Genomic DNA, 27,684 nt, shown 5'->3' on the forward strand with positions numbered 1-27,684 from the left:
ATCTCCTCACTTCTTGTACATGAGAAGAAAAATCACGTTTGTATCACCATTGTTACAATTCACTGTAGAATGAAACCACCTTGAATAGTGCAACTCATCTATCTATAAATGGCCTATTAAAGATTTAGTGTCAACCATTAGAGGCACTTTCAACGACTCCTCGTTAGGTAATAAGAGGAAGTTGAGCATAGGGAGTGCTTGCGAACAGCATTGATATTTAGAAAGATAACACAGAATGAAAACATTAAAAAGTCTCTTTTCTCTCAATTTATAGGAACAATAAGTGAACAACTGAAGTTTTATTTAATTGGAGTTAGGTTTCAACTAAGCGGACACCCAGCAAGCACTACTGTATTGTCGTCTGCTGGGATCGATCGAGAGTCTGTCGCCCCATCACTCGCAGAAACAATGCCCTCTCAGTCTCGCCGAGCTCTTTTATTGTTTTTGTCTCTACCATACTAACTTTCCTGAGCCTTGCAAATTTACCGAGCTTCACTAATGGGCGCTTGGCCAAGATGTATTAAATGTCAGTTCAAAGGTCATGCGCTTTTAAAGGTTTTGTGAAGCTCATCTTGAAGCACTGAAACAACCGAAAGGAACTTAAAATTGTCGGTGTATTGTGGGCTTTTGTAATTCAGCCAAAAACATTCATGCGAATTGCGCTCCTCTGATGTGAACATATCTCGGCTGTCCCAGGGTGGTGTGGTTCTTTTTACATCATATCCTCCTCATCACACGGAACCTCTCAGCGGTCCCAGTGATGCGGAACACAGATTTCCGTGAGTCGAGAGTAAGAAAGAAGGAAATGGGCAGGACCGAGGAACGGCGGTAGCGAGACGAAGGCGACAGCACGGTTCGGAAATGACACCTCTACGGAAATAACGGTAGACAAATAAGTTTCGTGAAGAACTAACCGCAGACGATAATCGAGCACACGCGAGCACGACTCGCACGCGAGTACACGCGGGTAGTAGTTGTGAGGTGGGGAGGGGGGTAGACACGTGCGTACTCTGGAGAGAACATAGACACGTGCTCTTATCCTTGTAGATCGTCTCAGGCATCCATCACACACTGGCCAAGATGTAAGTGAGAGATCTACTCAGACGAGTCACGTTATCTATGATCGTGGACAGAATCATACTCAATCGTTGACAAAACAGTCGTCTGTTTCTCTACCACGAGTGCAAGATCATCTTTACAGTATGTTTGTTTTTCCAAAGATGATCCACGAAGAATCCGGCTCCCGGCGACCTCTCTCACACGCTAAACATATAATTTTAAACGTCTACCTCATTAAAATATAAACCTACTTTACCTCGGAAACAATTTTGTGTTACTTGGTTAGTATTCGAGTGAAAGGAAAGTGTTTTGTCGATTACAATAGCCAAAATATGTAAATCACCACGATTGAACAAATAATGACAGAAAAACATCTTCTACAGCATTTGTTGTATGTCTCTTGAGGAACGACATCCTAAAAGGGACATTTCTAAGTTAATAATTAAAGGCGTACGGTAACTAGTATGTTTTGTAAACCCTTATGAAATAGACTATTAGGCAATTTATTTTCAGATTTTGAAGAACGTACTGTTTGGTACTGTACGTACAGGTTGGGAATGTTGAAAGGTATTGATTGACATAATTGTTACGTCTTATATAATACGCCGGAAATATAACTATAAGTATATTTAATGGGGATAAGCTAAATTTCATGCTGTGAAGTGGGTTTATTCAATTTGAATTAAAATTGTAATGTGTTTTTTTATGATATAATGATAGTTTGGTGGGAACTAACAGGCAGTAACGAAAAATCAACTACACATGAGCCGAGTACCTTACTGTCATTTTTATAATATGGGTAAGCTACTTTTCACGCCGTGAAGTTGACTGTGACGCTCTACCACAGTTGTCGCCTGAGAGCACAGACTGTACTCCTGGCCCAGAAAGCAGCCGATGCTCACCCGTTGTAACCACCGTAAACCCAATTTTGAAATATCTATTTGATATTTTAAGGATGGTGTAAAATTGAATTAGTAGAAATCCTAATAAGTATTCACATGCAGAACGTATAGTACTATAGAGTATTTTCGAAATCTCAAAATAATAACTATACACGATTTCGTAAGTGTTTATAACATGGTAATTTCCGTGCATAGCGATTCTTACCGAAGATCTCAACACTAAAAAATTAATCCTAAAAATAACATTATTATTAAAATTTGTCTTAATATGTAACTGTGGGAATAAGACATCATTGGTAATAGAAATTGATAAGCAAAATACAATTTTCCCTGCAGAAATAATTAATTATAAGCAATTATCTAAAAATAACATGAACAACTTATTAAACCCCAAAGCCATGTCAGATCGTAAAGTATTTTATTAGATTGTTTGTTTTGTGGGCGACTTTAAGTACTATCATTCGTTTCTTACTCAGTGTGCACAGCAATTACATTTCCGACATAATCCAAAGAAAGAGTTTTATGTTTGACTGAGACATAAAAATGCATTTATAGTAGAGGGTTTAATGAATACTAAAGATAGTTGCTATAACGACTCTTATATACCTGGCCAATTAATATTCTTTCAGAAATTTAGATAGAATCCCAGTATATTGACTTTACAAAATGTAATAGCAAATTTAGTTTATAAAAAGAAATATAGTTTTGGAACATATAATATTTCTAGAGATGGAGCGAAAATCTAGATCAAAATATAATTTCTTACATAAAATATAAATATAATCCTTTTTTACATAATTTAATTTAATATCGTATTCTAACATAACGGAGAACGTGCACACAAATTAGGCCTAACATAAACGGTTGCCATTCGGAAACATTTAGACTTATCTTACTAGGTCGATCAGGATGAACGTGTGATTATATAGGGTATTTTATCATAGTGCAGACATGCCTTATTTGCATCAATGGTCGCAGTCAGAAAGTATTGCAACGTTGATAAATTTAACTCGATTTGCTACCTGGTTATCGTAAACTGATCAAAACTGTACGCCTATTGTAAAATCACGAGATGTTGAAAATCCTATTAGAGCAAGAATTGATGTAAACTATTCACGACTTCTAAACCCCACTATTATTTACTCTACGTTCGGGAAGATATAGCATCTGTATTTGCAGAGTTCCCCCGAAATCCTCTCATTAAGTTGTTTTGATACTCAGATTTCTAACAGAACGAAACTTTGTTAATGATGAAACACTGTCATTGAGACAGTATCTTTCGGTTCCAGTATGACTTGTCGGGGGGTACCCGAGTACTGGCTGAGACAAAGGAGTCGCTGCGGAAAGATGTTGAACGTCCGAGGTAGGTAGGTTGAAGAATGTTTGGCAGGAAATCCGCGAATAACGGGGTAATGTAAGCCAAGGACGGCTGTGCTGTTGGACCGGTGCCAGTATCAGCAGGGTACACACCAGGTCATAGTCATCAATAGTGCAGCGCTCATCTCCGCGTGGTGTGGTGGCTGCGGAGACGTGCACCTGTTCCTTCTGTGCGGTACGCATGTCTCTCTTGAAAAAATTAAAACGCCCCTTAGTCTTTGTTCAATCTCAGGCCATTAATCATCAGGAAATTCAAGGAATTGTTAGTACAGTTCATATTAAAGGATGAAGAGGATATAGGTCCTTCTGTCTGTTGGTAGCCAAAGGCATTGGTAATAGTCCAATTTGTTTGGCAATTAGAGAAAACAGGACATTGAAGTATAGGTATTTGGGGTTATGCAAATTGAAGTATTCGCTCAGATATCTAGATCTAGACCTCTTATCAAGGAACATTCTCAGCTTTGAATTACAAGAGAGGTTGTCGTGTTCTCGGCTTGTAGATGTTTTACATATTCCTCAGTGGTATTCCATTGGTCTAAATTTGTTTGCACGTGAATATTGTCGTGTAGTAATCTGTTGACATTGTAGCCGATACTTGGGAGAGCACCCCTTTCGAGGGACCGGCAATTTTTAATTCTGTCTGTATGTCTGTCCGCATGATATCTCGAGAACGAATTGACGTACAGACTTGAAATTTTGCATGAGGTTTCATTTATATATGAGCAACTTCGCACTTCATGGAATTTGGCTGAGTGCGAACACTTTACATTTTTGTGTAATGGGTAACCATGATGAGAACGAAATAATGATAGGATAAATAGATTTGTAAAGAAGCTGAGCACAATCATATGGAATTTTAAATAGAATATGACATAGTAACACATAGATACACTTTAAATTTTGCATTCAACCTCACGAAAGCTTGTTACCTAAGTAGGCTACTTCAAGTACGAATAATAACCATCAGTGATGATGCAGCACGTATGTAGTAAATGTGTTTTATTTCCACGCAAATTACTAAAAGTTTTGGACTTTTATGAGCGTCAATGCCATGAACCTTGCAAAGGTTTGTTCTGTTATTTAAGTGACAAGAGTTTTCAGCGAACACATCCATGTCACGCAAACTCCTTACTTTGTGCGGCACACCGCTGAAGTGGGGGATACTCTCCCACCGTCTTCCCTCCTCTTTGATATCTATTTATAGTCATTTTATAGTTTAATGTATAAACCTTGAGAGTGCCTTGCTCGGGTTCGGCGTAACAGGTCTCAGGTGTAATATTCAACAAATAATTTACCGACTGTTATAGGCCAAGCATACGTTAGAGTTAAACTTTAAATTATTTGGTGTAGTTTTGTGTGTCGTATATGAATTCTGCTTGTTTTAAGTTTATTTTTCACAAGAATGGGCTCAATCTTCATAGCTATTGTGTGTAAAGGTAAAATATTCTTCTTTATATCGTAATTTGCGTTTTAGAAAGAACATGTTTACCGTTGTTTGAAAGAACGTCGTTGTTATTTATTTATTTTTATTATTGATTTTGACTGCGCTGTTATTCGAAACTCAATCGTAAAGCAGATCAAAAAATTTCAATACTCAATCTTGTAATGATTTATTTTCCAAGTGCTTACATTTTCGAATAAAAAGTAATACTACTTCTCACACATATAAAAACTGTTCAATTTTTCCTAGAGTTTAAAATTGTTTATTTGTATCTAGAATTTAAAATCATAATAACTGGTTCCACATACCAATATAAAAATTTATGGTTAGTAACATGGTTAACCAATTTGGATTTGGCAAATTTAACTGAACTAATGCATACGCATGGAGCTGAAGTGTATTAAAACTATTTATTTTCATCCCAGCTCTTTCAGCCTGGCACTTGTGATGAGCCCGATCTGGGTAGCGAGCTAATGGCTTGAACGGGTGACAATTTGGTGAACGGCACCGTAGCGACATCAGCCAGCAGCGGTAAGTGAAGGAAATAGCTCTACTTACAGCAGTCGCCGGAGCCGCTACCGCTGCTGCACCGTGTTAACATGCCGACAGGAGAAAGAAAGTTGTCGCGGTTCTTGTCCTACGTGTCTTACAAGCTCGCGTTTCTTTCCTTAAATGCGTGTCAGTGAATGGAAGAACGGGGTTTTCAGAGCGTTCAGCGACCGAGGGACATTTATGTCAACAAAAAAGAAATTTTAACCGCGTGTTTGCATTTCCTTTTTTATTGTGTTGAGGGTTTAAAACTCTTGGGTGGAGCGCTGAACAACGATATGGTGCAGTTTAACAGGTTCGCATGCTCTTTGTATGCTGCCTTTAGCGTACTAAGGGTTAAATGTTTAATTCTCGTTGCATGTTCCCTGCACAATCAATTTTTTACATACTTTACGTGTGTACGTCTTCTCTGTACACCTTATCAAAAAGGATGTACCAAATGTATAAGATTTTTCATAATTATAAATGGTGTCACAAAAAGTCTTTAGCTGGTCATCCAGAATCGAAATTCTACAGGTGCAAATATATCGACAAAGTTCAGTAAAATTATTTTTATTTCGATTCAGTTCAGTCGTTATCAGCTATTATATAGTTTTTGAGAAACATTTGTTGTTTCAAATAAATCAAAATATTTTATGGAATTCAGTACTACCTTAAAATTAGTTATTTAAAAATTCTAAACAAATTTTGGTTTTATTTCATCAAATTTTAAAATGGCCATGAATTATTTCGAAATTTCAATAGGTCTGAAAAACATATGTAACTAACAACAGTGTTAGAAATTTTCAACAATAATGTAACAGTGACTTGGTTGGTGGAATTCTTATATAAATAAAAAGCTGGTTTAACTGCGTTTTGTGAAGCTTTCTGTTATTAGCACATTAAAATGCGATGTTCAATTGAATTACACCTTACTGATGTGAATGGCCTGGGATGAAACACATATTCGTATACAAACGTGTTCTACTCAGTTTATAACAATTTATTAATTTCTTACTGTATGATATATGAAATGTAGGCAACATCTATTCACACAATCACTATAGAAGATTTAGAAAGTAAGAGCGTGGAATATCAGTAGAAAGTAAATTAAGTGATTAGAAAAGGAAATTATCGCAGATTGAAAAGTTTTCATAGTGATTTGGCGGGGAGATAATTTGTTTACAAATCTATAGGAAGAATTTGCATTGACGTGTAAATTATTAAGCACTTTTATCCACCAACAAACTAAACTGGCCGTTTTCCTGTATTTTATTGTATGAATAATTTAATTCCTTCTCAAGTTTCTTGGCATCTACTGTTTAAGGTCCGGTCACAGTATATTCGACACAAGTACTCGCGTTGGAGAAAGCAAGAGCCAGGAGTAGGTTAATACAAGGGACACCTCGAACTTTAACGTCTATTGGTTATTGGCCTTCTTCGGTGTTCCCGTTTAGTTTAGGAAGTCCTTTTCACTAGCGCGCCCTGGTTGCGGAGTAGTCTTGCCCGTTTATGATCCACCGCCAGTAAATTACTTTCCAGCCGTAGGGTAATTCCATAAACGGCTATGGTTTTGTTGAGATTTTTTATAAGTAAGGTAAGCTATGATTTTCAGGTTTCGTAATTTCTAACATAACGTACAGTAGTTTGAAATGGAAAAGCGTACAGGAAAAGTACTTGTGATCAAACTTTTGAAATAGTAGGTGCAGTGGTGAAGTATCTGACGGTAGAATTCAATGAGCGAGAGTTGCGCTGAGGTATCCCCTAATTACGGAGATACAGCGGGTGCTAGAATTGCGCGCAGCTCTGCTAATTGCGCCTGCTCGGAGATCAGGAACCGAACCAGAAGTGGACCGGGCGGTTACGTGTCTTCAGTTCCGCGTCTTATCTCATGTCGGTGCTTGGCGTGGGGTAGCTTCGCTCATGTTTAGCTATTATGTACATTCGAGATATTAAATTTGCAGATTTTATCAGACACTGCTTACAATAAAAAGCGACATTTGGTTTTTGATGTGCGTCAATTATTGTCCGAAATTCACCGACATTTATGATATTTTTGGTATATACCATATATTGGACTCCATACATTAATGTTTGTTTGTTTTTGGGTTATTTATCACACATGTTAGTTAACTGAATGAATATTAATCATGTTTGGGACAACGTGTGCTAGGCTGTCTATGTGTAAAACATTCACAAAAAAACATAGTGAAGTGATGTATTTAAAGTTCGAAATCCACAGGGGGCTAGGGGCCCCCTGGGTATGATGTTTACACACTGTATACATGTGGTTAGTGGAATGTACGGAAATGTAATATTTTCAACTAACAAAGTATGCGGAGGAAACAAAGACCTACTTACATTAGTTGCATAATGCCCAGCTTTTTACATTGTTCCACCATTCAACATTTTTTGTCGAAATTCAAAATGGTAACATTTTTAGGAACGGTAAAATTAGTGACGACAAGTTTACTTGTACTGTTAAAAAAGTGATATTTTTCCTCTTAAAGATGCTTGCAGGTACGTTACTGTAATGCTCGAATTTGTCGAAGAATCCGGTACCAAGCAACATCAGCTTCGTCCGCACACACGCGGATGTGAGCTTTCTCGTACGAGTTTTGAGTTACACCAAATGTGTAACCGTACCCGATCTTTCGTACGTTAATTTTCAATATATGTTGATAAAAAATTAGTTTTTTTTAACTATATGGACACTAACACCTCTTTTAAAATGTAAATTTGTTTTCATATTAATAAAGGACAAAACATCTAAATTATTCTCAAATGTTATAGGTATAAATCGATAAAACGGGAGTATGGAAGGACCCGACATCATTTGACCTTTTGACCCCAAAATCAATAAACAGTTATCCCTTGAGCCAAGAAATATTTAATTGTGACGGGAAGGTGGAAGACCTGACCTTTTGACCCCAAAATCAGTACAGGTGCACCAACTGTACCGAGTTTCAAGTCTCTAAAACCTTTATATCAAGAGTGATCGTTCAGATGGACGGATAATGACACGATTTTAAAAAGGTCCAGTTGGGCTGGTCCTTAGTTCCTGTCTTGTTCGAGGCGGCTAAATTAATTCTCTTTAAAATGGGCTGAATTCCGCGGAAGAGGTACTAGTACAGATTGCTGACGGGATCGCTCATGAACCACCGTCCATATTTAGATGTTCTCTAAGCGATCTAACGGTACGGTGTAGTGTGGACAGTAAAGTCCAGTCCACTGTTCCTACAAGGCAGCTATCCACTTGTTCCCTTCCCGCTCCACCGTCCTACAGATAGATTTTAGTTCTAGTTTTATTCCTGTTATTTTTAAATTAGCTGTTTATGTAACGACTGTAAGAACGGGAATTCTTTGCTGATACACTACATATGTTATATTTCGATGTATTCTTGTATAGAGGACCACCAGGGACCGTAGTTAGTTTGCTATGTATTAATTATTAAGGACCCCAAAGGTTATTCCTAAAATCGTGTCGTTCTCTGTCTGTCAGCGTCTGTGTGATTACTGCTGATACGAAAGTCCTAGACGTTTGAAACTTGGTACATAGGCCCCTGTTAGTCCAAGGAAGAACTGTATTGTTTTTAGAGTAAAAACATCAAAATTAAAAATAAAAATACAATTTTTATTTTTCTACAACGAGAAAATGGAAGAGTAAACAAGTTTGTACAGAAACTGACGACAATCGTATATTGTATTATGTTGGGTTTTGTAATTTAACTTCGTAAATTAGAATTCTGATTAGTATGAAATGTAGTTTATTTGCTGCTACATCGTCAGCCCTCGTCCAACCTTGGACATTTGTTAGTTAATTTCTATGACTTGTTTTTGTTTCCGACTCGGTACTCATAAAGTCACAGTTTCGATAATGCTCTGAAGCCACGAACATCTTCTCCCTGTCCCTCCCTGATGTAAATTAAACCTATAGTCTTTCCTCTCCCCTGGGTGTCTCCTGTTGCCTCCCTTCCCTCTGTTTCATCTCCTGCCACCCTCCTCGCTACTGCCGCCGGAAGTATCGGATAAAGTAACTCGCGACTCCAGTTATGATTTACTTCATGCAGGACAGTTATTTTTTGTTAAAGAAAATGTGTGAAATTCTCAACAATGTACGTTATCTAACAAAAGGACAAACGATACGTAAATAAATACGTTGTCTGAACATAGTTTGGAGTAATTTAATTACCAATTTCCACGGAGTGTCAAAGACAAAACCGAGTTACTGGAAGTGTTAACCTATTCAGTTTTAAAGATGACAGTTTCGTTATAATGCGAACATTTTATTTTTCTCTTGTGCGAAGATGTCCTATGTATTTATCTTTAGTAGTATTAGCTACATATTTTTATAATAGTACATTACACTAGCGCATATATATTTTGTTAAAGTTATTTTTTGCTTTCTTTATACGTAACTCATGAAGAAGTTGGCATTTAATACAAATCTTCTTTAATGCTTTTTATTTTCATATTAGTTGTTTTATTTTTATAAAGTTTGGCAACAATACTTGTAACAATGGTCAGAAAATGTCTAAATAATGTATTATAACTGTACTAGTTTATTTGTTATATAAATAAAACCTGTATTAATTTTTTAACATTATGTAATGCTCATGCTGTAAATAGAATTGGAGTGTTAGGGAATACAAAAATAACTATCAAACTAATCATTATTTATCCATAATAAATAATGGATAACCTTTTTCAGCGGTTGGTTCTTATCTTTTATCGATCATGAATTCATCTGCTGTTTCTGAAATTGAATTGAATGTAGTTTTTGAAAGGTGCGAGTGAAGTAGTATTGTGTCAAGCAAAGTAAACAGAAAGAGATGTCATGAGTAGTTAATTAGCTTAAATAAGATAGCTTAAGATTCGAAATTGACAAAAGTATAGTATTACTATACTTACTTTTAGCATAATAAGTACCCATAAAACTTTATGGGTACTTATTATGCTTTCATTTTTCAATCATAATATTTAGATTATAAAAATGTATTCTCTCTCATTCTTAAACATGTGGTTATCCTCAGTCAGATTAATACCTACTGTGTCATTTAAAGTTTAAATGTTTGTACTGTTTGTACAATATTTAGGCGAGATATACACAATCAAATGCGTAAAGATCATATTTTAAAGAAATTTCAACGTTATGGATTGGAAATTTTACATCAGTGGGATTAATTTTAGATAGTTAACCTAGGTTTGCCTACCTCTCATTGGCCGATGGTTGAAATAAGTATAACACGCTTACCGGAATGGGTAGCGTATTGGACGATAGAATAGAGAATGGTAAACAGAGAGAACCATGTTAAAAGTGGTTCATTATTACATGCTCTCACGTGTTGGTACCATCTGTAGCTCACTGAAAACGAGCGGTCCTAGTTTATGTCATCTATTACATTAAAATAAACATTTTGTTATATCATGTTATTGCCTACTAAATACTTATTAATTCTGCTGAATGGTTTCTAGAAACTTTATTAAAATCGTCAAATTCTTTTCGAATGATCTTTTAGTTCATTATCATGCAATATACATAGTGTAAATGAGTAAGAGAAACAATTTATGTAACATAAACACGTGGTTAATATTACTTTAAATACAAATATGAATAATTATAGCAATGCGAATAGTTACGTTATACTAAAAACTATAAAAAGGACGTACAAATTAATTAATAGTATTAACCTTTTTATCTGAGCTGATACTTTGTCATTTATCATGACACGCACTTAGCGATCTTTTGATGTAGTACCAAAGGCAGCACCCATAGTCGAAGAAGAAGCAATGAACCGTGGCCCGGTCACCTTATTTGAGTTAACCGAGTCTGTATCGAAATGATATTCGAAAGATCAAGTTTCTTCCTTCGTTTATGAGATCCGTATTTGGTTAACACGGTTGGGATGGGCGAACGATAGTTTGATTAAAAAACGAATCAAACAAGGAAATGTGATCACTTTAATTAATTATGATAACATTATCTATTGACAGCTACATATGCAATAATTAATTTATAACGACAGAAAGGGCGAGAAGTTTATCTCTCTCTCTCTAGCCTTGTACGGTTTGATACAATGTTGCTAATGTTATGCCATTTCGCAACGTACACGAGGACAAACGTGGAAAGGGAGGAAAGGAGTTATGGAAAGGAACCTCTGCACGGGGGATGTGTGGAAGGACTGCTTGGCTCTGTGCAGCCCCCGTAGCTGTGGTGGTATCTTTTCCTCTGTTGCCTCGGGGAATTATAGTGGTGAGACGTTTGATCCGAACTGTTCACTCCGAGAGGATCAAGTGTCAAAAACATGATGTTACTGTACTTGCTATTGAGGCAGTATTGCTAGGCTCTGTGACTAGGTTAACTCAATACTCGGCAGCCTTCGCGGCGCGCAGAAGTTACGCAGTGTCCAGCCAACATCGGATACAGCTGAAATCATAGCAATTTCACTACAGATAAATGTATAGCTTTGTGAGGTATCTGAGAAACTATGGGCACAAGCGGGACTTCCGAAGGAAGCGGTATAAGGAGGAGATTGGAAACCACTTGTTCCTGGCGTTGAATAAGGACTGAATTATTTGTATTATTCTTCAAGATTACATGATTTCAGAAATAGCCTGTATGACATTTGAACAAAGGTTTTCTCATAACACAATTTTCTTTTGACACGAAATCGCATTTCCTTAGGTTTCTCCATTGGAATTGTTGAACATAAATAATTATTAAAATTCATCGGTTATGCCCTTTTGGATTCAATTGTCAAATTAATTAGGCATCCCTAAAATCCTCTGCCAAATCCATAAAATCGACAAATCTATAACTAGTGAAAAACCTCATCGGTCCTTTAGATTTGGTGGATGTATTACAATTTATAAATAATAAATATATACAAGTGTATAGCTTAATTAATAATCTCAATAGTTAATTAGAACTTATTATTAATAAGTTGTTGAAGAAATAATGTTAGCATATAAACTTTAACTATCATGGGTTATTTTTTATTCACATTATCGAGACTCCACGTGCGATCTTGAAGTTTTATTCAAGTAAGATATTTTTTGAAGAGAAAAATCAGAACCTTTTGTTCAAGGACATTAGAAAACATGGCAAATGTCGATGCTAATTTAATTTTGGTATTGATAGAGTATTCAACATATCAGACGCAATGATCAGGGGATAGATTTGAATGTCCAAATGCTTTTTACTTTTTACTTACTGCTTTTCGCTTACTAACAGCACTACCTTGAGACAGACCTGGAAGAAAGCAAACATTTTACTCTTATGATTTGATTCATGATGACAGACTTACAATTAACAAATTGTATTAATATAAGTTGTTGTCACGACCGTGATCGATATAATGAGTGAAAGTGTACAACGTACGGCGAGGGCTAAACACGCGCCCTGACAGCACGGGTATATCCGGGCCGACGACGCTGAGTGGACGCGGCGCCAGACTCGGCGCTCGGCGTCGGGACGCTGTTGATTAACCCATCACTTACAGATGTATCGACGCTGGCCTTGGCGTGCCGTTCTCAATACTGCAGATCGTTTGTTAACTTATTATCCCTCGCCGGGAGAGATGTAGTAGCAATCAATGTCAAATAAAACGAGGTTGTAACTTATGTCCAACCGTTAGTTATGGTCAGCGGTAGTATTTGGTTTCGTAGAAAGGTGTGCAACCCTAGTCACAATCAATGTGGACGAATCTGAGGTTTAAAAATTTGGTTATTCTTTGGAATTATTAACTTTTTGACTTGTCTATTCTGGGGGAAATTTAATGAGGTTATTCAAGACGGTAATTGCTATTAGGCTTAGAACTGTGAGGTATATATCAAAATTAGTTTATACATACCGCAAACCAAGTTTAAATTTTAGGACTGAAACATATTAACCTGTACAAAGTAACTGGAAGTTTGCTGTCCTCGAACAGATATGGGAGACAGAAAACCGCTGATAAGCCAAACCATTGTAATGATACGACATTCGGCGCTCTAGTTACGCGATGTGGTGCGGATATAGGCGACAAAAACCGACAGCAGGGGAAAGTGGGGAAAGTGAAAAGAAGGCATTTGACACGGAGGAGCTGAGATAGGGCGGTGACGAGGTGTCACAGATAGCGGCGGGGGGAGTGTCCTATGTGTACAATGTACTAGCAGGGCCGTCGAGAGCCAGGGTGGACCCCGGGGCAATACACTCTCTAGGCCCCCCCCACATATATTAATCTATTACTTTAACTAACAACTCTTCGTGTTCGTCTAAAACGAGTGTTCTTACTAATTAATTACTAAAACCGTTTGTAACCGCAATTTATTTCTCAATTGCTACAGTTTTTTGATCTTGGTGGTGTAGCTTAGAAAAATTCTTCATTATTACTACTACTATATTCTTAATTCGGCTTGCTCTTGCAGGGAACCGCACACGATCGTAGCAAACTGCCTGCCGATGGTCTGATTGTTTGCGCGTTTCAGCGAGCATGCTTAGGCCTCCGTAAATCAACTAAATGTGTTCAATTAAATCGGTTTTAAAAATTAAAGTTTGAACTATTGTAGTTTAAAAAATTACACGCTCAAGATAATGGCTTTTAAGAGCTCCATAACTTGACAAATGCCGATTTTTTAACCTCCCGGCTAAGAATAAAAGTTAAAATGGTCATTTAATTACAACATGTTTCATATAAATACCAATTATAAAAGTACTTACTCAAAAACAGTGCACTTTTACCCACCTTCTATAAACATGTATTTGGTATTAATAGGATTACAATTTTACAAGTTATGAATTTTCTAAGTTGTAGTTTGTTTGAAAAGTGTCAAAAACTGGTACCTTATTTAGTTCTGAACACAGGAATAAACAAGCAAAATTTTAACGTAACTTCCGTAATTTTAGCCTAGCAGTCAATTTTAGTTAATTTTTAACTTTAATAGGTAGGTTGTGGTTAATGTTCAAACTGTGGTATCTTGAATACATTGCGGTAAAAGGTAAACTCTGATATACTTTTTGATGAGAGCATAGAACACACTTTAGCTATAATCTTTAACGACGTATTAAGGGTTGTGAAAGTGAAAAACACAAATCCAATATACAAAAATACGAGAAACGTGTTGTACAAATACCTTATAGTTCAGTATATTATATTCAGGCCCAATATATCAAAAATTTAACTACTTTTATCATTACGTTGTGGAAAACAGTTAGCATGTATATTTTGGAACGAAACAACAAGTCAAAAGCACATTAGTGAATTTGTTTTGACGACCCAATACGAGATATTTTTGTTTGTTTAATTCTTAATTTTGCATCGCCATAATATTTAATATAACTTTTCAAATAAGAACTAGGACTACGCATTGTGTTTTTTGTAAACTGTAGTGTTGTGGTTGGTGAATGTAAACTCATGAGTTGTTGAACGAATAGCACTTTTTATTACATTTACATGGCTAGTCTAGCATTACTTTGAGTGAAACCCCCCGAAACTGATTTTGTAGGTACTAAATTTACGAGAGACATATTCATAAAAACATTATCAGACTATAGTTAAAACAATTTTACATCCTCTGCCCCCCTCCCCACTTCATGAACCTCTGTACGAAATCGGTGTCCTGTCTCGGGATTGAGCTTTTAGTTTAACTAAGTACTTTCAACTGTATATTTTAGCATGTATTCTGGTGTAAACCTATCATTTAGTCTATAAAAACTATTCCGTTTATTCAATAGACTAATCAAAAATAAATAAATGCTTTTAAGTAGTTTATTCGATTATACGATGGCCATCTATTGTAGATGAATATTTGTGCGTGGAGACAAAATCCTAACAAAGCAGTGTTCGTTGCAATGTTGAACTGATAAAGTTTCGGGTTCCCTTTGATATAATTAGAGAGAGAGAGAGAGAGAGAGACAGAGAGAATGTTTGAAGAAAGCCACCTTGCAATCAAAGAGGTTAGAGGATCTAATCTAGTACTATTTGTTGGAGTCTGTAAGCGAACGATGAGATTCCGGTTAATCCTATATCGATATTTTATGTAACTTCATTTACACTTCACAGATAAATTAACTTACTCAAGTTAATAGATGTTAAATTGAATTTTATTGTGCTTATTAATAGTTTGTGATTTCACTGATTATGGGATGTATAAATGCGCATTAGTTACATTTTACTTTGGGTCTCACGAAACAGTACCATTTTGGGGGCGGACAGTCTTAAAGTATGAAAAACATTAACAATTTTAAAAAAATAGTCGATTGAGCGCATTTTCAATGCTCTCACGTCCTAGGTACGCGTGTTTAAGGATTGTCGACTCATTGCGTAAAAGTATAAATTTTTAAACTAACTGAAACTTTGAAAAATGTAGATGGGAGTTCCTTACAGATGAATAATTAGAATTCTATTCATTTTCATAAATTTCGATACATTAAATATTTAATGTTCAAATATTCAAAATAAGATAATTCAAATTAAGGTCATGAAAAATCTCATAATGATTCTTTTTTAGGTGGAAAATGTATAGTTTAATCTTATCGCATACAAATCAACAAATTTGGTAATATTATCCTCTCTCCCTTCCCTTTGATATGGAGGAAAAAATACCGAGTATATAATTTTGTTGTACCAAATTAAAAAAATTGTATTGTATTTTTGCAGTGCAAATCCAAATTCACTCAATTAATTCGCCTTATCCTCACATATGTTTCATTTTTACTTTAAATTTGCTCAGACCTTACACGATGGTTCATTATAGTTTTGTTGTAGAGAGATTTAGTTAGTTGGATTATCGAAAGCTGTGGTAGGGGTAAAATATTAGCCAATTTTAGATCAATTTAACGGAACTCCTGCGTTCACTGATTTACTTTGATAAGTAAAATACTTATACTTTGATTAGATTGATACTTTGAAAAGTTTTATGACACGTGATTCGAAAAAAAATGAATGACCTTGTTCATCAAAATGCTCATAAGGCCGAGCTACTTTCGTTTAACTACAGTCGAAACTCAAATGAGGAACTAAGGGCGAGACTGGAGACCGCTTTCCAGGACTGGCCACAGAAGGTAACTGTGCCGATGACAAGACACGACCAACAACTACGATAATTTTCACTACGATTCATTATTTGACATTGATCATTGATATTGCCCTAGAACGAGGTACTGGCCGTGATTATGAATCCTTCTCATTGTCATAATCAAGTGAATTAGTTACCTTTTTTATTGCTAAGATCGTTTTGCTGCTAAAAAACATGGATGAGGTGTGTTTTTTCAGAAAGCTAATATACTTATTTTGTAATTTTTTCTAATTGTAAAACACTATAATTACATTGGAAACATTGTTATCTAATTATTAATACATGTAATGTTGAAACACTTATAACAGAAAAGTTAAATTTTTCAGTAAAAAATTTGCATAAGGCTAAAGTACTGTTATTATTTGTACACTAAAAAGCTACTAATTGCTCCCTAATATACTTGAAATACACAGCATATACATATTCTATTTCTGCTGTTGGCCAAATGTTGAGCCGAGAACGGTAAGAATGGTGGCTGTTATGCAGTAAAGTATTATAGTAATATAAGAGATATCTTGCACAGGATACAATTACAGGTTTGTTGTGCGGACAAAATTATACCAGCAAAGTAGATTAGTGTGAAAACGTAAAGTTTACAGTGGCCCTATCAGTTCCCGCATGCCGCCTGTGGAAGCCCTACTCCGCCAATCGATCCTCTAGCTGTCTAGCTCTCTATCTCTTTCTCTCTTTGTACATTATTAACCGACTGTATGTTCTCTCTCCCTCGCTCGCTTCCTGGGCTCGCTTTCTCGTGACAAGGAAAGCGAAACCCCGCAGCTCGTGACCCGCACGCGACAGGTGCCGGACCGTTCCAACTTAAAACCACTTTGTTTTATGAGATCTACGATGTCTTCCGATAAGTGCCGGACTACAGTAATCTCAAAAACACGAGACATGAGACAATTTCACTACTCCGCAACTCGTAACCCGCTATCGCGGCAGGCAACAGACTGTTCCATCGTAAAACCAGTTTATTTGTTTTATTAGATCTACAATGTCTTCCGATCAGCGCCGGGCTAAGTCATCTCGAAACCACGAGACAATTTCACTACTCCGCAACTCGTGACCCGCTATCGCGGCAGGCGACAGACTGTTCCATCGTAAAACCAGTGTATTTGTTTTATGAGATCTACAATGTCTTCCGATCAGTGCCGGGCTAAGTCATCTCGAAACCACGAGACAATTTCACTACTCCGCAACTCGTGACCCGCTATCGCGGCAGGCGACAGATTGTTCCATCGTAAAACCAGTTTATTTGTTTTATGAGATCTACAATGTCTTCCGATCAGTGCCGGGCTAAGTCATCTCGAAACCACGAGACAATTTCACTACTCCGCAACTCGTGACCCGCTATCGCGGCAGGCGACAGACTGTTCCATCGTAAAACCAGTTTATTTGTTTTATGAGATCTACAATGTCTTCCGATCAGTGCCGGGCTAAGTCATCTCGAAACCACGAGACAATTTCACTACTCCGCAACTCGTGACCCGCTATCGCGGCAGGCGACAGACTGTTCCGTCGTAAAACCAGTTTATTTGTTTTATGAGATCTACAATGTCTTCCGATCAGTGCCGGGCTAAGTCATCTCGAAACCACGAGACAATTTCACTACTCCGCAACTCGTGACCCGCTATCGCGGCAGGCGACAGACTGTTCCATCGTAAAACCAGTTTATTTGTTTTATGAGATCTACTCGTACAATGTCTTCCGATCAGTGCCGGGCTAAGTCATTTCGAAACCACGAGACAATTTCACTACTCCGCAACTCGTGACCCGCTATCGCGGCAGGCGACAGACTGTTCCATCGTAAAACCAGTTTATTTGTTTTATGAGATCTACTCGTACAATGTCTTCCGATCAGTGCCGGGCTAAGTCATCTCAAAATCTGGTCATATCATTACTGTTCACATATTCCTATGATACCGTTATAACTACATTATTATCGGTAGTGTAAAACAATTTCTTTTATAGATTATACAGAGTAACCGAATATTTGTTCGGTTTTGCTTGTTTTACATGATAAATGCATTCGGCCCATACAAGGGCATACATTCACGCTTGTAGGGTGTTCGGCGTATAATCGTGATGATCTTACTATGCATACTGTGCATAAAGGCATTAGACTGAATTTTTAACGATATTTTTCATAAGCGTGTTTAATGCAGAGTGCTGATAACGTTAACTCTTGTTCTATAAAAATGCAAAAAATTGTTTATTAGATATTTATTTAATGTTTTGTATATTTTTCAATAGTTGTATTTTCTTGAAACCATGCATATTTTAGTACATTGGAACTGATAAGGAAATATTGAAAGTTTGTCAGTCGCCTTCACCAAAATGAAGAACTAATATCAACTACGCCTATTTTTGATTGCCATCAGTGATTTTCATACGATACTTTGATATTTTGAAAATTCTTAAGAGACAACTCCGACTACTTATGCAAGTCGGAATTTCTTGTAGCCGCTTCTATGTAGAAAACCTGCTAAAGTCGTTTCGATTATGGACTTGTAGCTTGCATCACACGGATAGGGGACAACACTGATGTGTTGACATGTGCCACATGACGCTGTCCATTGTAACGACCGGTTAATGCTACATTAACTGCGGTTAAAGCGACATTAGTGTTTAAACAACGGGATACTGCGGTCATAGTGGCTGTAATAGTGCAGACGGTGTGATTGAAAACATTATTTTCAAACGTATCATTTTTCTAAAATGAGATAAAATTTGTATTCTTAATTTGACGTGTATCAATATTGTTAAGGCCTACCATGCGCTGATACGACCGCCATCAAAGAACTATTTTAACCACAGACAAAGCCATTCTTGTACGGTTCAGATCTGATACGAGCGGTATGCTACAGTTGTAACGTGTCCTGTATCTGATTGTTATGGCTCAGGGCTTTGACTCCCCCCCTCCCTCGCCAGCACCAACCCCACCCTCGGTCCTGCCTGCGGGGGATCAAAATATTGACGTCCCTAAATATGTGGGGTCTCCGTGATAGAATTATTGTACACAAGCGCCAGATACAAACCAGAACCGAACAGCAGCGCAGACTACGTACGGTACTATGAAGCCCCATATCTTTCTCTCGGCCTAGGAGGCAGCCCTAACTTGGTGGTTACTGAAAGTGGTGCAAACTGTTACCACTTCAATTTTTTCACTTTTAAAGAGGATTTTCGTTACAGCACATTCATATACCGATTTTGAAAACAGGAAAGTACATAATTTTGTTTACTATCCACGAGGATCGGTAGGAGCTTCAATCTTATGAGACAAATTATTTTTGGGACACCAAATGATCTGGTCCAACGAAAATCGATTGAAAATAAGAATATAATACTTGTTACAACATGTATATAATATATTATTAGAAGGAGTGATATATCTTTATTTGTAAATAAATTTTATTACAAAAATATTAAATACCAAATAATGTTCCTGTATTAAATTAAAAATATAAAGTTATATTAAGTCATCAATGAATACAAAATGTGTCACCCCTGATGCTATAACTCGTGTACATACTGTCAATAATATATATATATATATATATATATATATATATATATGTATGTATAATTTTAAAAATAAATTTAATTTCAATAAACATTGGATCACAATCAAAAGTTCAAGAACTTCTTAGACCATTTTAAAGAAAATTTCCAGTATTCCACTCATGCGTTCTTGCCTAATGTTTAGCATTAATACATGTACTATTCGAAGAAGTTATTTATCTACCAACAAAAACTGCATTCTAAGTTTTTGTTCTTTGCCAATGCAAACAAGCTATAGAATATTGACTTTACACACAGTTTTAAAAGACTGATTTTGGAATTGTTATTATAAATTGAAGATGTATTGAGAGCCATCCTACAATATTTTGAGTTAATAACAGCAGGATGATGTTCGGGATAGATGAAAGGCTTGTTACTGTGCTACAATTAATTATAGAGATAATGGTGTGTAGCGAGATAGCAGGAGGCAGAAATAAATAGGATGGTATTTCCTTGGATTACTTAATCTGTCGGCAACTCTAGTTCTGGCGGCTGTATCACGTCATTTGGTGATAATGGTGATTGAGCAAACCGATAAGAAGAGAATGTCTGGTAAAGGATGATTTCGTTTCATTAATAACGTCATTTATTTGGATTAATAAAACAACTAATTAATATTGCAATTAATTAAAAGAACACTTCTTCACAACATAGTTTATCTTACAGATTACATCACATTTTGAGTTTGTATAGATGGTACTCACGTGTTGTAAAATGGTTTCTTATGCATGTAAACGCTATTTTGAACATTTTCTTCGAGGGTGTCAGGAACTGTCAAAACGCAAAATGTGTTCCTACGACCTAAGTCAAGTAATGAAGAACCTACAATGTGTTTAGACTGCTCTATTACAAGACTTATTTACATATTGTCTTACAAAATGTTGTTATTAGTACACTTTGGTTTTATGAGAATCAAGTTCATGTTCAGTGCTACAATTGGAAAAGTGTTGAGTTTTATTTTATACCTTTAGTAGTCTATCTTTGTCTACATTAAAACCTTGACATGTGCTGATGGAGCACAATATAAATAACTCCTTCAGTATGCGACAAATTAATACAATGCATTACCATTAATTCAACTTTATTAAAAACTTCATATGCATAACCACTTCTTAATTCAAAACAAAACTCTGAAAAAGCCTTTTAACTCAGTTCAAATATCTTATAAATTTATATACAAGAATCCTATTTGTTTGAAATAGAACTAAATAAGGAAATATATAAGTTGATGGAAAGAAAATGGGCTGATATAAATTAAAACAAAATTATTAGAAAATACTTTTAATTGTAATACTTGGAATTAAACAAGAGTTGTAATATACACTTTGCAAAACGTGAGGATTTTTGTGGTAGACCTACCAGAAGAAAATGTATAAAACATCACTGGAAATGAGTAGTACAAGTTTCTTTTCTTTTGAGGAAACATATCTGAACCTTTCTGTATAAATTTTCTTGGTTTTGAAATGTTGCATAACCAGGGACTCGAGTTTTATCAGCATCCATGATTTATAATACAAGTACTTACATGACAAATTAAAAGTGGTTATGAGGTTTACAGTTATTTTTTTTAAACTTGAGCTTTGTAATCCTTATAGTTTTTGAAAGATCACAGTGCAGGTGTTTTACTGATGTCTGTAGTATCAGTTGTATCAGAACTTGATCAGCATTAATGTATCCATTGTTGTGTTACAGCGTCAGGCTCAGGATCAGTGATTGGCAGAGATCCGTTGCCGCCACGTCAGGTGGTGCCGCCGCCCGTGGTCGACCAGGCACCTCCCATCACTCATAATCCAGATCTCATCCACCACAAGAGGGTGAGTTTGTCTTGTCTCTACTTCAGGCATTCTGTATTGTATCTCCCCAAGAAAACTCATTAAGAACTACATGCCCATAATTTTTGACCCAGCTGGTTGGAACTACTACCGAACACAGAGGCTGTATGGGTTGAGACCTGGTTGTGAAAGGAAGTACGCTCTGGAATGGTGTGACAGCTGTCCACTATTGTCCATTGTGCTACTTTCCACACTCGCTCACTCACTGTACTGGACCAAACATGATTACATGCCATTGATTAGTTATTAATATCCATGACCCAGCCACAATGCTGTGCCACTCCACTTAACTGATATTTCAGCCAAAATATCGATCAATAACTCATTAAACTAAATATTTCTTCTCTTCCATATATTGTAATAAATCTTTTAAGCCATGTATCGCACATAAAAACAACGAGAACATGAGTGTAGTAATATGAATATACTCCATTCATTTAATAATTTTATGTATCAATCATACATAATACAGTTTAGTTACCGGTATTTAAAACAGATTTATTTTATATTACTGAAAAAATTTCTTCATTTGTCTTTGTTTTTAACAAAACAATACTGTACTAATTTAAAAATAAAACTTCTGATATTGTTTGTATATACCCAACATCTTTCTTTAATATCGCACAAACCAAAATCTATATTACATTGTATTATCCAAGCAAAATGTCAGTTTTACATTTTGTAAGTTTAAAAACAAAACTTTACACACAGTTAATATCAATAATTTAAAATCAAATCCCTGAACTTTAATACACAGTAAAGCTGTAAATTGCTGTCAGACATATTAAATTAGAATAAAATTAAAATAAATATTAGACAGTATTTATTTTGTACAAAATGCTTGAGTACGTTTTTAGCCTGAGTATAAATGTAATAAAATTGGAATACAATAACTTTAAATACAATAGGATGTGGTACTAGTCTTCATTATTTTTACACAAGATTTATATAGTTCAGTTTTTATTTAAAATGCCATTAATTAATTAATTAATTTTTAATATAATTAAAAAATCAGTGTGATATTACAATTTAAATAGTTGGTTTTTTATATAATTTTAACATAAATTACCATATAAATTATAATTCCTAAACCAGACAACTGTTTTCACAAGTTTCAAAACAAGGGTCTTACACAATTTCCTTACATTTAAAAAATTGAGTATGATTTGTCATTTTTGTAAATTTTTATGATTGCTTTCATTCTAATTTATCCCTCCAAAAACATTACTCTTTTCATTGTACAATATCACTGAGTACAGTAAAAAGTATAATACTACTCCAGAATGTATGAGGTGTCAATAAATTAGTTATAGTAATGTAGATATGGTTGTATAATGGGAAGTGGAGGTACCGGTACTCAGGTAACCAATGTTTAGCCGGAGAGAGGATGGAGCCTACAGCTGTCTGCGGGGGAACTGTTGGGCCGCACTCACGAGGAGTTGGTACTACTGCTGATACAGTTGAGACGACAGAGTGCAGGCTTCTGTAAGGCTATGGAGGCTTGTCACATGGAGATAGAAGCTCAGGTACAGGACCTCAATCCGGGATCTGCGGAGCATGCACATTGCACATACTAACATCTCTATTTGGACTACTAATACTAAATGGTGGCCAGAGCTGATAGATTTGCTTACTTGTTAAAATGGTATTAATTCTTGCACAAGAGAGTATGGAGATAAACTCTCTCTCTCGAAATTTTGAAATTCAACTGTAATATAAACTTTTTTAATCTCAGAAGACATTCATAGTTTTAGTGAAATTATAGATATGCCAATATCGTTTTGATTTAGTGAGAAATCAGCCCCCAAAATCCAGTTGCGCATAAAAAATGCAACATTCTTGTGGATAATATAAAGGAACAACAAAAAATTAACGATTTTAAATTCTTTATCAGAATAAACTATAGGCGTATTTGTACATTTTATAAATTGTACTACTGTTACATTTTTTGTTGATGAGCTATATAACTTTTTAAAACTAATTAATTAAGCTGACAAATTTGCACTGCTGTTACCACATTAAATTTTATAATTTAAAATTTTTAAAAGTATTGTTTAGTTCAAATAAATAGGCTAAAATTACATTTTTGTTTTAACAAGACTAAAGTTGGACAAAGGTTTGTTCCCTTGCTGTGTCGACATTGCTTTGAAGTACAGAGCTCAATCAAATCAGATTTTAGCTACACATATTGAATTTCCTTACACTCTGTGTTCCTCTGTAGCTCTCTTTCTATAAAGTTTTATATTGTTTACTTTGACGTTTCATTTAAACTACACTTTGTCACTTCTTTTTTCCTTTTAAGTCCTAACTTCGCCTCTACAATAAATGTATTTTTCATTTAATAAAAATAAATTAATCCAAAATAAATTGACATTGTATTGACAGAGTATCGTCAATACAATTACTGGAATGAATAAAACAACTGGATAAAAGTAAATGATTTTAGAGTAATGCTAGAACTAAATGTGTATTAAAATCACAATACACAGATGAATCTTTTAACCTGTAAAGCACCAAATACCTTGCCTAACTTTGGATTGGTGCTCAATCGTTTAAAAAATTGCTCAGCTGTATTTTTGCCAAGTTTTTCAATTTTCTATGTAACAAGGACCAGGAACATTTATTTGTCCCATTATTTTATTTTGGCACAGTACGTATTGTTTCCTATTAACAATGTGGCAAAATAATAAATGTTACCTCTTCATTCATACATTTTAAAAATATTACAGTTAGGTTAATAATAATGATATATTATTTGTTAAGGTCCCAGTAGGTTCGTCTTAAAATCATGCTGTTACCTGCCTGTCCATCCTTTGCTATAACTCTTGATAGAAATGTCCTAGAGACATAAAACTTTATACATTGAGTTGTCTTGATCAAAGAAGACCGCTATTGATTTTGAGGTCTGAAGGTCAAAGGTAAACAAAGTTGCAATAAACCAGGAATATACACAGTTCTATTTAAATTGACTAAACAAGTGTACATAAAATAATATTCATGTAGCATTTGTTATTTGGAATACAAACGTGTAATTTGTTTAGTTCAAGTTAAAAAAAAAATGGAACTCAACTGTTATATAAATTGATAGGGATAGGAAAGCTTTCCTTACAAAGTCTCTTGAATGGGGTCAATGTATGCGGCTGAATTGTAATATGATTTCATAATAGTGTTTTTGTCTCTCTGGCCACCATGTCATGTGTTGCAGCATGTTTCGGTTTGGAACCTTATCTACTGTCCTCTTCTGCATGGGGTGTTTGGTCTTTCTCTATTCTTGCTCTTACATTGTTAACATTTCCTATATAGTTTTCAGCAATGACTCTCATTAATCCACTTACTCTGATACTTATAGGAATCTTACATTTTAATAAAATAATATTCACTATTGATCTTAATGAGTACCTACTTCAAAAATATGCTTGTATTTACTTTTCGTAATAATTAAAAACTTCATGTCTAGATAAGTGGTTTTGAATGATGCTGGTTATATAAATGAAGAATGTAGCACTATGATAGAGTGTCACCTTTTACATTCTATGTAAGAGTAGTAAAAACAAAAATAAGTTTTAACACAATTTGTTGAATTATTTCTTATAATTTGTGTAATACAAATATATTTTTATATTTTGCTAATATTTTTCAAATACTCGTCAGTGACAGGAGATATTAATTAAATTTATAATATCATATGTAATGTAATAATGAGAAACAAGTACATAAGGCAAAGTTTTAAATAAGTAGATATAAAGTGGGTTGTACAGGTTTGACTCATTTTTGTGATGGCACAACATGTTTTTGATACTCCTCTTGGTACTTAATAATTAATTAAGTAATATATATAATTTATTTGATTCAGATTTTTATATTATATCTGATTCATATCTCAAATTAAAATATTACATATTTGGTGCTATTACATATAATAGTTACATTAAATCTCTTTCAATTAAATAATTTCAAATTATTTTATCTTCCACATCTGTTTTGTAGAACATAACAAAGTATTTTCTGTATAACTTCCACAGCTCATGAGTTGCATGTAACTTACTTTTATTTCAATAATTTTGCTAAACACAATTAATAATTCATTTGTTACTAAGCTTTTGATACAGGAATGTAAATATTTGGTTTAAAAAATTTACATATCATGTAGCTATGGTGGGAAAAATTGTTTCAGTGCGAAAGTTGAGTTTAGCTTCATTTCATCTTCCACTTAGTGCAACTTTTGAAATATGACACTATCATGCTACTTGACTCCTGGAATGTGTACACCACGACCTTCCGAAGACGTTCAAAACAAACTCTTTGCATTGTTTCAGTATCAAAGACCTAGTCTACAAAAAGGTCTATCTGGCTTATCCAGTAGCCATACATTATATTGTACATGAAGAGGTGTTCTCATTGTCTCATCAGGTGCACAATTGAATACACTACAGTGTTTTTAACATAATCCCAAAGCAACCAACTTTTGTACACTTATTTGGGAAGGATTGATTCAATGACATTATGGAATCTGGAGTCTACGTCAGTTTGAAGAGATCCAAAATCAAAAGAAACTCAGTGAAATGGAATTAAACTCAATATTATCTTTTGTTAAGAAATGTTTAACAATTTGTTTGCAAAACTTATGTATTCAACTTGGGCTGACATTGATTTCATATCATTAGAATTACATTTACATTAAACTATTTTGCTATTGTTTTATTAGTTGGAAATGTTTGCTTTGCTAACTTGTGTTTTACAGATGTGAATTAGAATCAGCTGTGCCTTACTTAATGAATTTTTTTAATTTATTGAGTTTAGTACAAGTTATTAATACGTTCATGACAACGATTTATTTCCAGACATTTTTATGTGCTGTCGAATCTTTCAATAACACTGATAAAAAACCATGTTCGTTTTTTTACGTTCAACGTCTAAGTATAACAAGAAAAGTATGTAGGCTTCACAATTGTGTAAAAGAAATTATTTCAATATGGTTTATTTAATTTTTATCTGTGTATCCCAAGGAGCACCTAAACAAGTAATTTACCTTAAAAATTAAGCAATCGTCTGGGGTGCTCGATAATCTGAGGCATTTATTTAAGCCAGGGATCAAATTTAACAAAATATCAAGACAGACAAACAATAAAAACGCAATAAGAAAATGCATAGCAATGTGTACACTGTCGGGCGCACAATGCGCTTTACGAAAGCCCGGTGTGTACCCAATTGGGTACATTTCGTCTTGTACATGTTAAATAATATTTTTCTCTATGCTGACTTAAAAATACAAAGTATTATTTTAAAAAATGATTTGGCTATAATGCTTTTATGCAGAATTTCTTATAACTGATTGCATTAAACCTAACTCGAGGTTACTAAAAGTGCATAATTAATTCATACAGTGACACAGTATGAATTATAATATAATAAACTCTTTTGTTAATCAGTTATATCAATTATTGTGATTAATCAATGTCACATTTTTTCAATGGAAATTAAAACAAGTTTACTAAATACCTATTTCATGTTTAGTTATGATGATTGATGCATTTACTTATAACATTTACTCAAGTTGCCAAAATATGTCAGTACATGTATTTACTACTCACTTATGTTTTGGAAATTATTGTTTTAAAAATGTATAACTTTTATTCATTTATAGGTATTTTACCACATAATCATAATTGAAATGTTTATACTCTGACGAAAATGTCTTTAAATACTTTCAGTAGTTATGTATATATATAAAGAATAAAATATTTGCAGAGAATTTGTCTCTTAGTTGTGTTTAATAGTACAACTAAAATTCAACATAAGTGTAAAGAATTTATTAATGACAAAAGATGGACATTTCAATAATCAACCTTTTATTACCTGCAGTTTGTTTGTACTCTATTAACAACTAACATGTTTAATATTTTTCCAAATAAAATTCGTATGTATA

The 27,684-nt window shown here is 34.8% G+C and overlaps 1 protein-coding gene across 6 annotated transcripts in view; it reads left to right on the forward strand.

Annotated features, from left to right (window-relative positions):
* Nucleotides 1-27,684, forward strand: part of LOC124357421 (pleckstrin homology domain-containing family A member 6) — a 194,270-nt gene that overhangs the window by 141,220 nt on the left and 25,366 nt on the right. For all 6 annotated transcript variants that reach the window (XR_006921942.1, XM_046809213.1, XM_046809215.1 and 3 more), the window contains 2 exons: nucleotides 21,619-21,740; nucleotides 23,135-23,284. Coding sequence is in view for 5 of the 6 variants with exons in the window: in XM_046809213.1 (XP_046665169.1) it covers nucleotides 21,619-21,740; nucleotides 23,135-23,284 (272 nt within the window). In the remaining variant the exon portion in view is untranslated. The remainder of the gene's footprint in view (nucleotides 1-21,618; nucleotides 21,741-23,134; nucleotides 23,285-27,684) is intronic.

Source organism: Homalodisca vitripennis, chromosome 3 (genome assembly GCF_021130785.1).
Source record: "Homalodisca vitripennis isolate AUS2020 chromosome 3, UT_GWSS_2.1, whole genome shotgun sequence".
NCBI lineage: Eukaryota > Metazoa > Arthropoda > Insecta > Hemiptera > Cicadellidae > Homalodisca > Homalodisca vitripennis.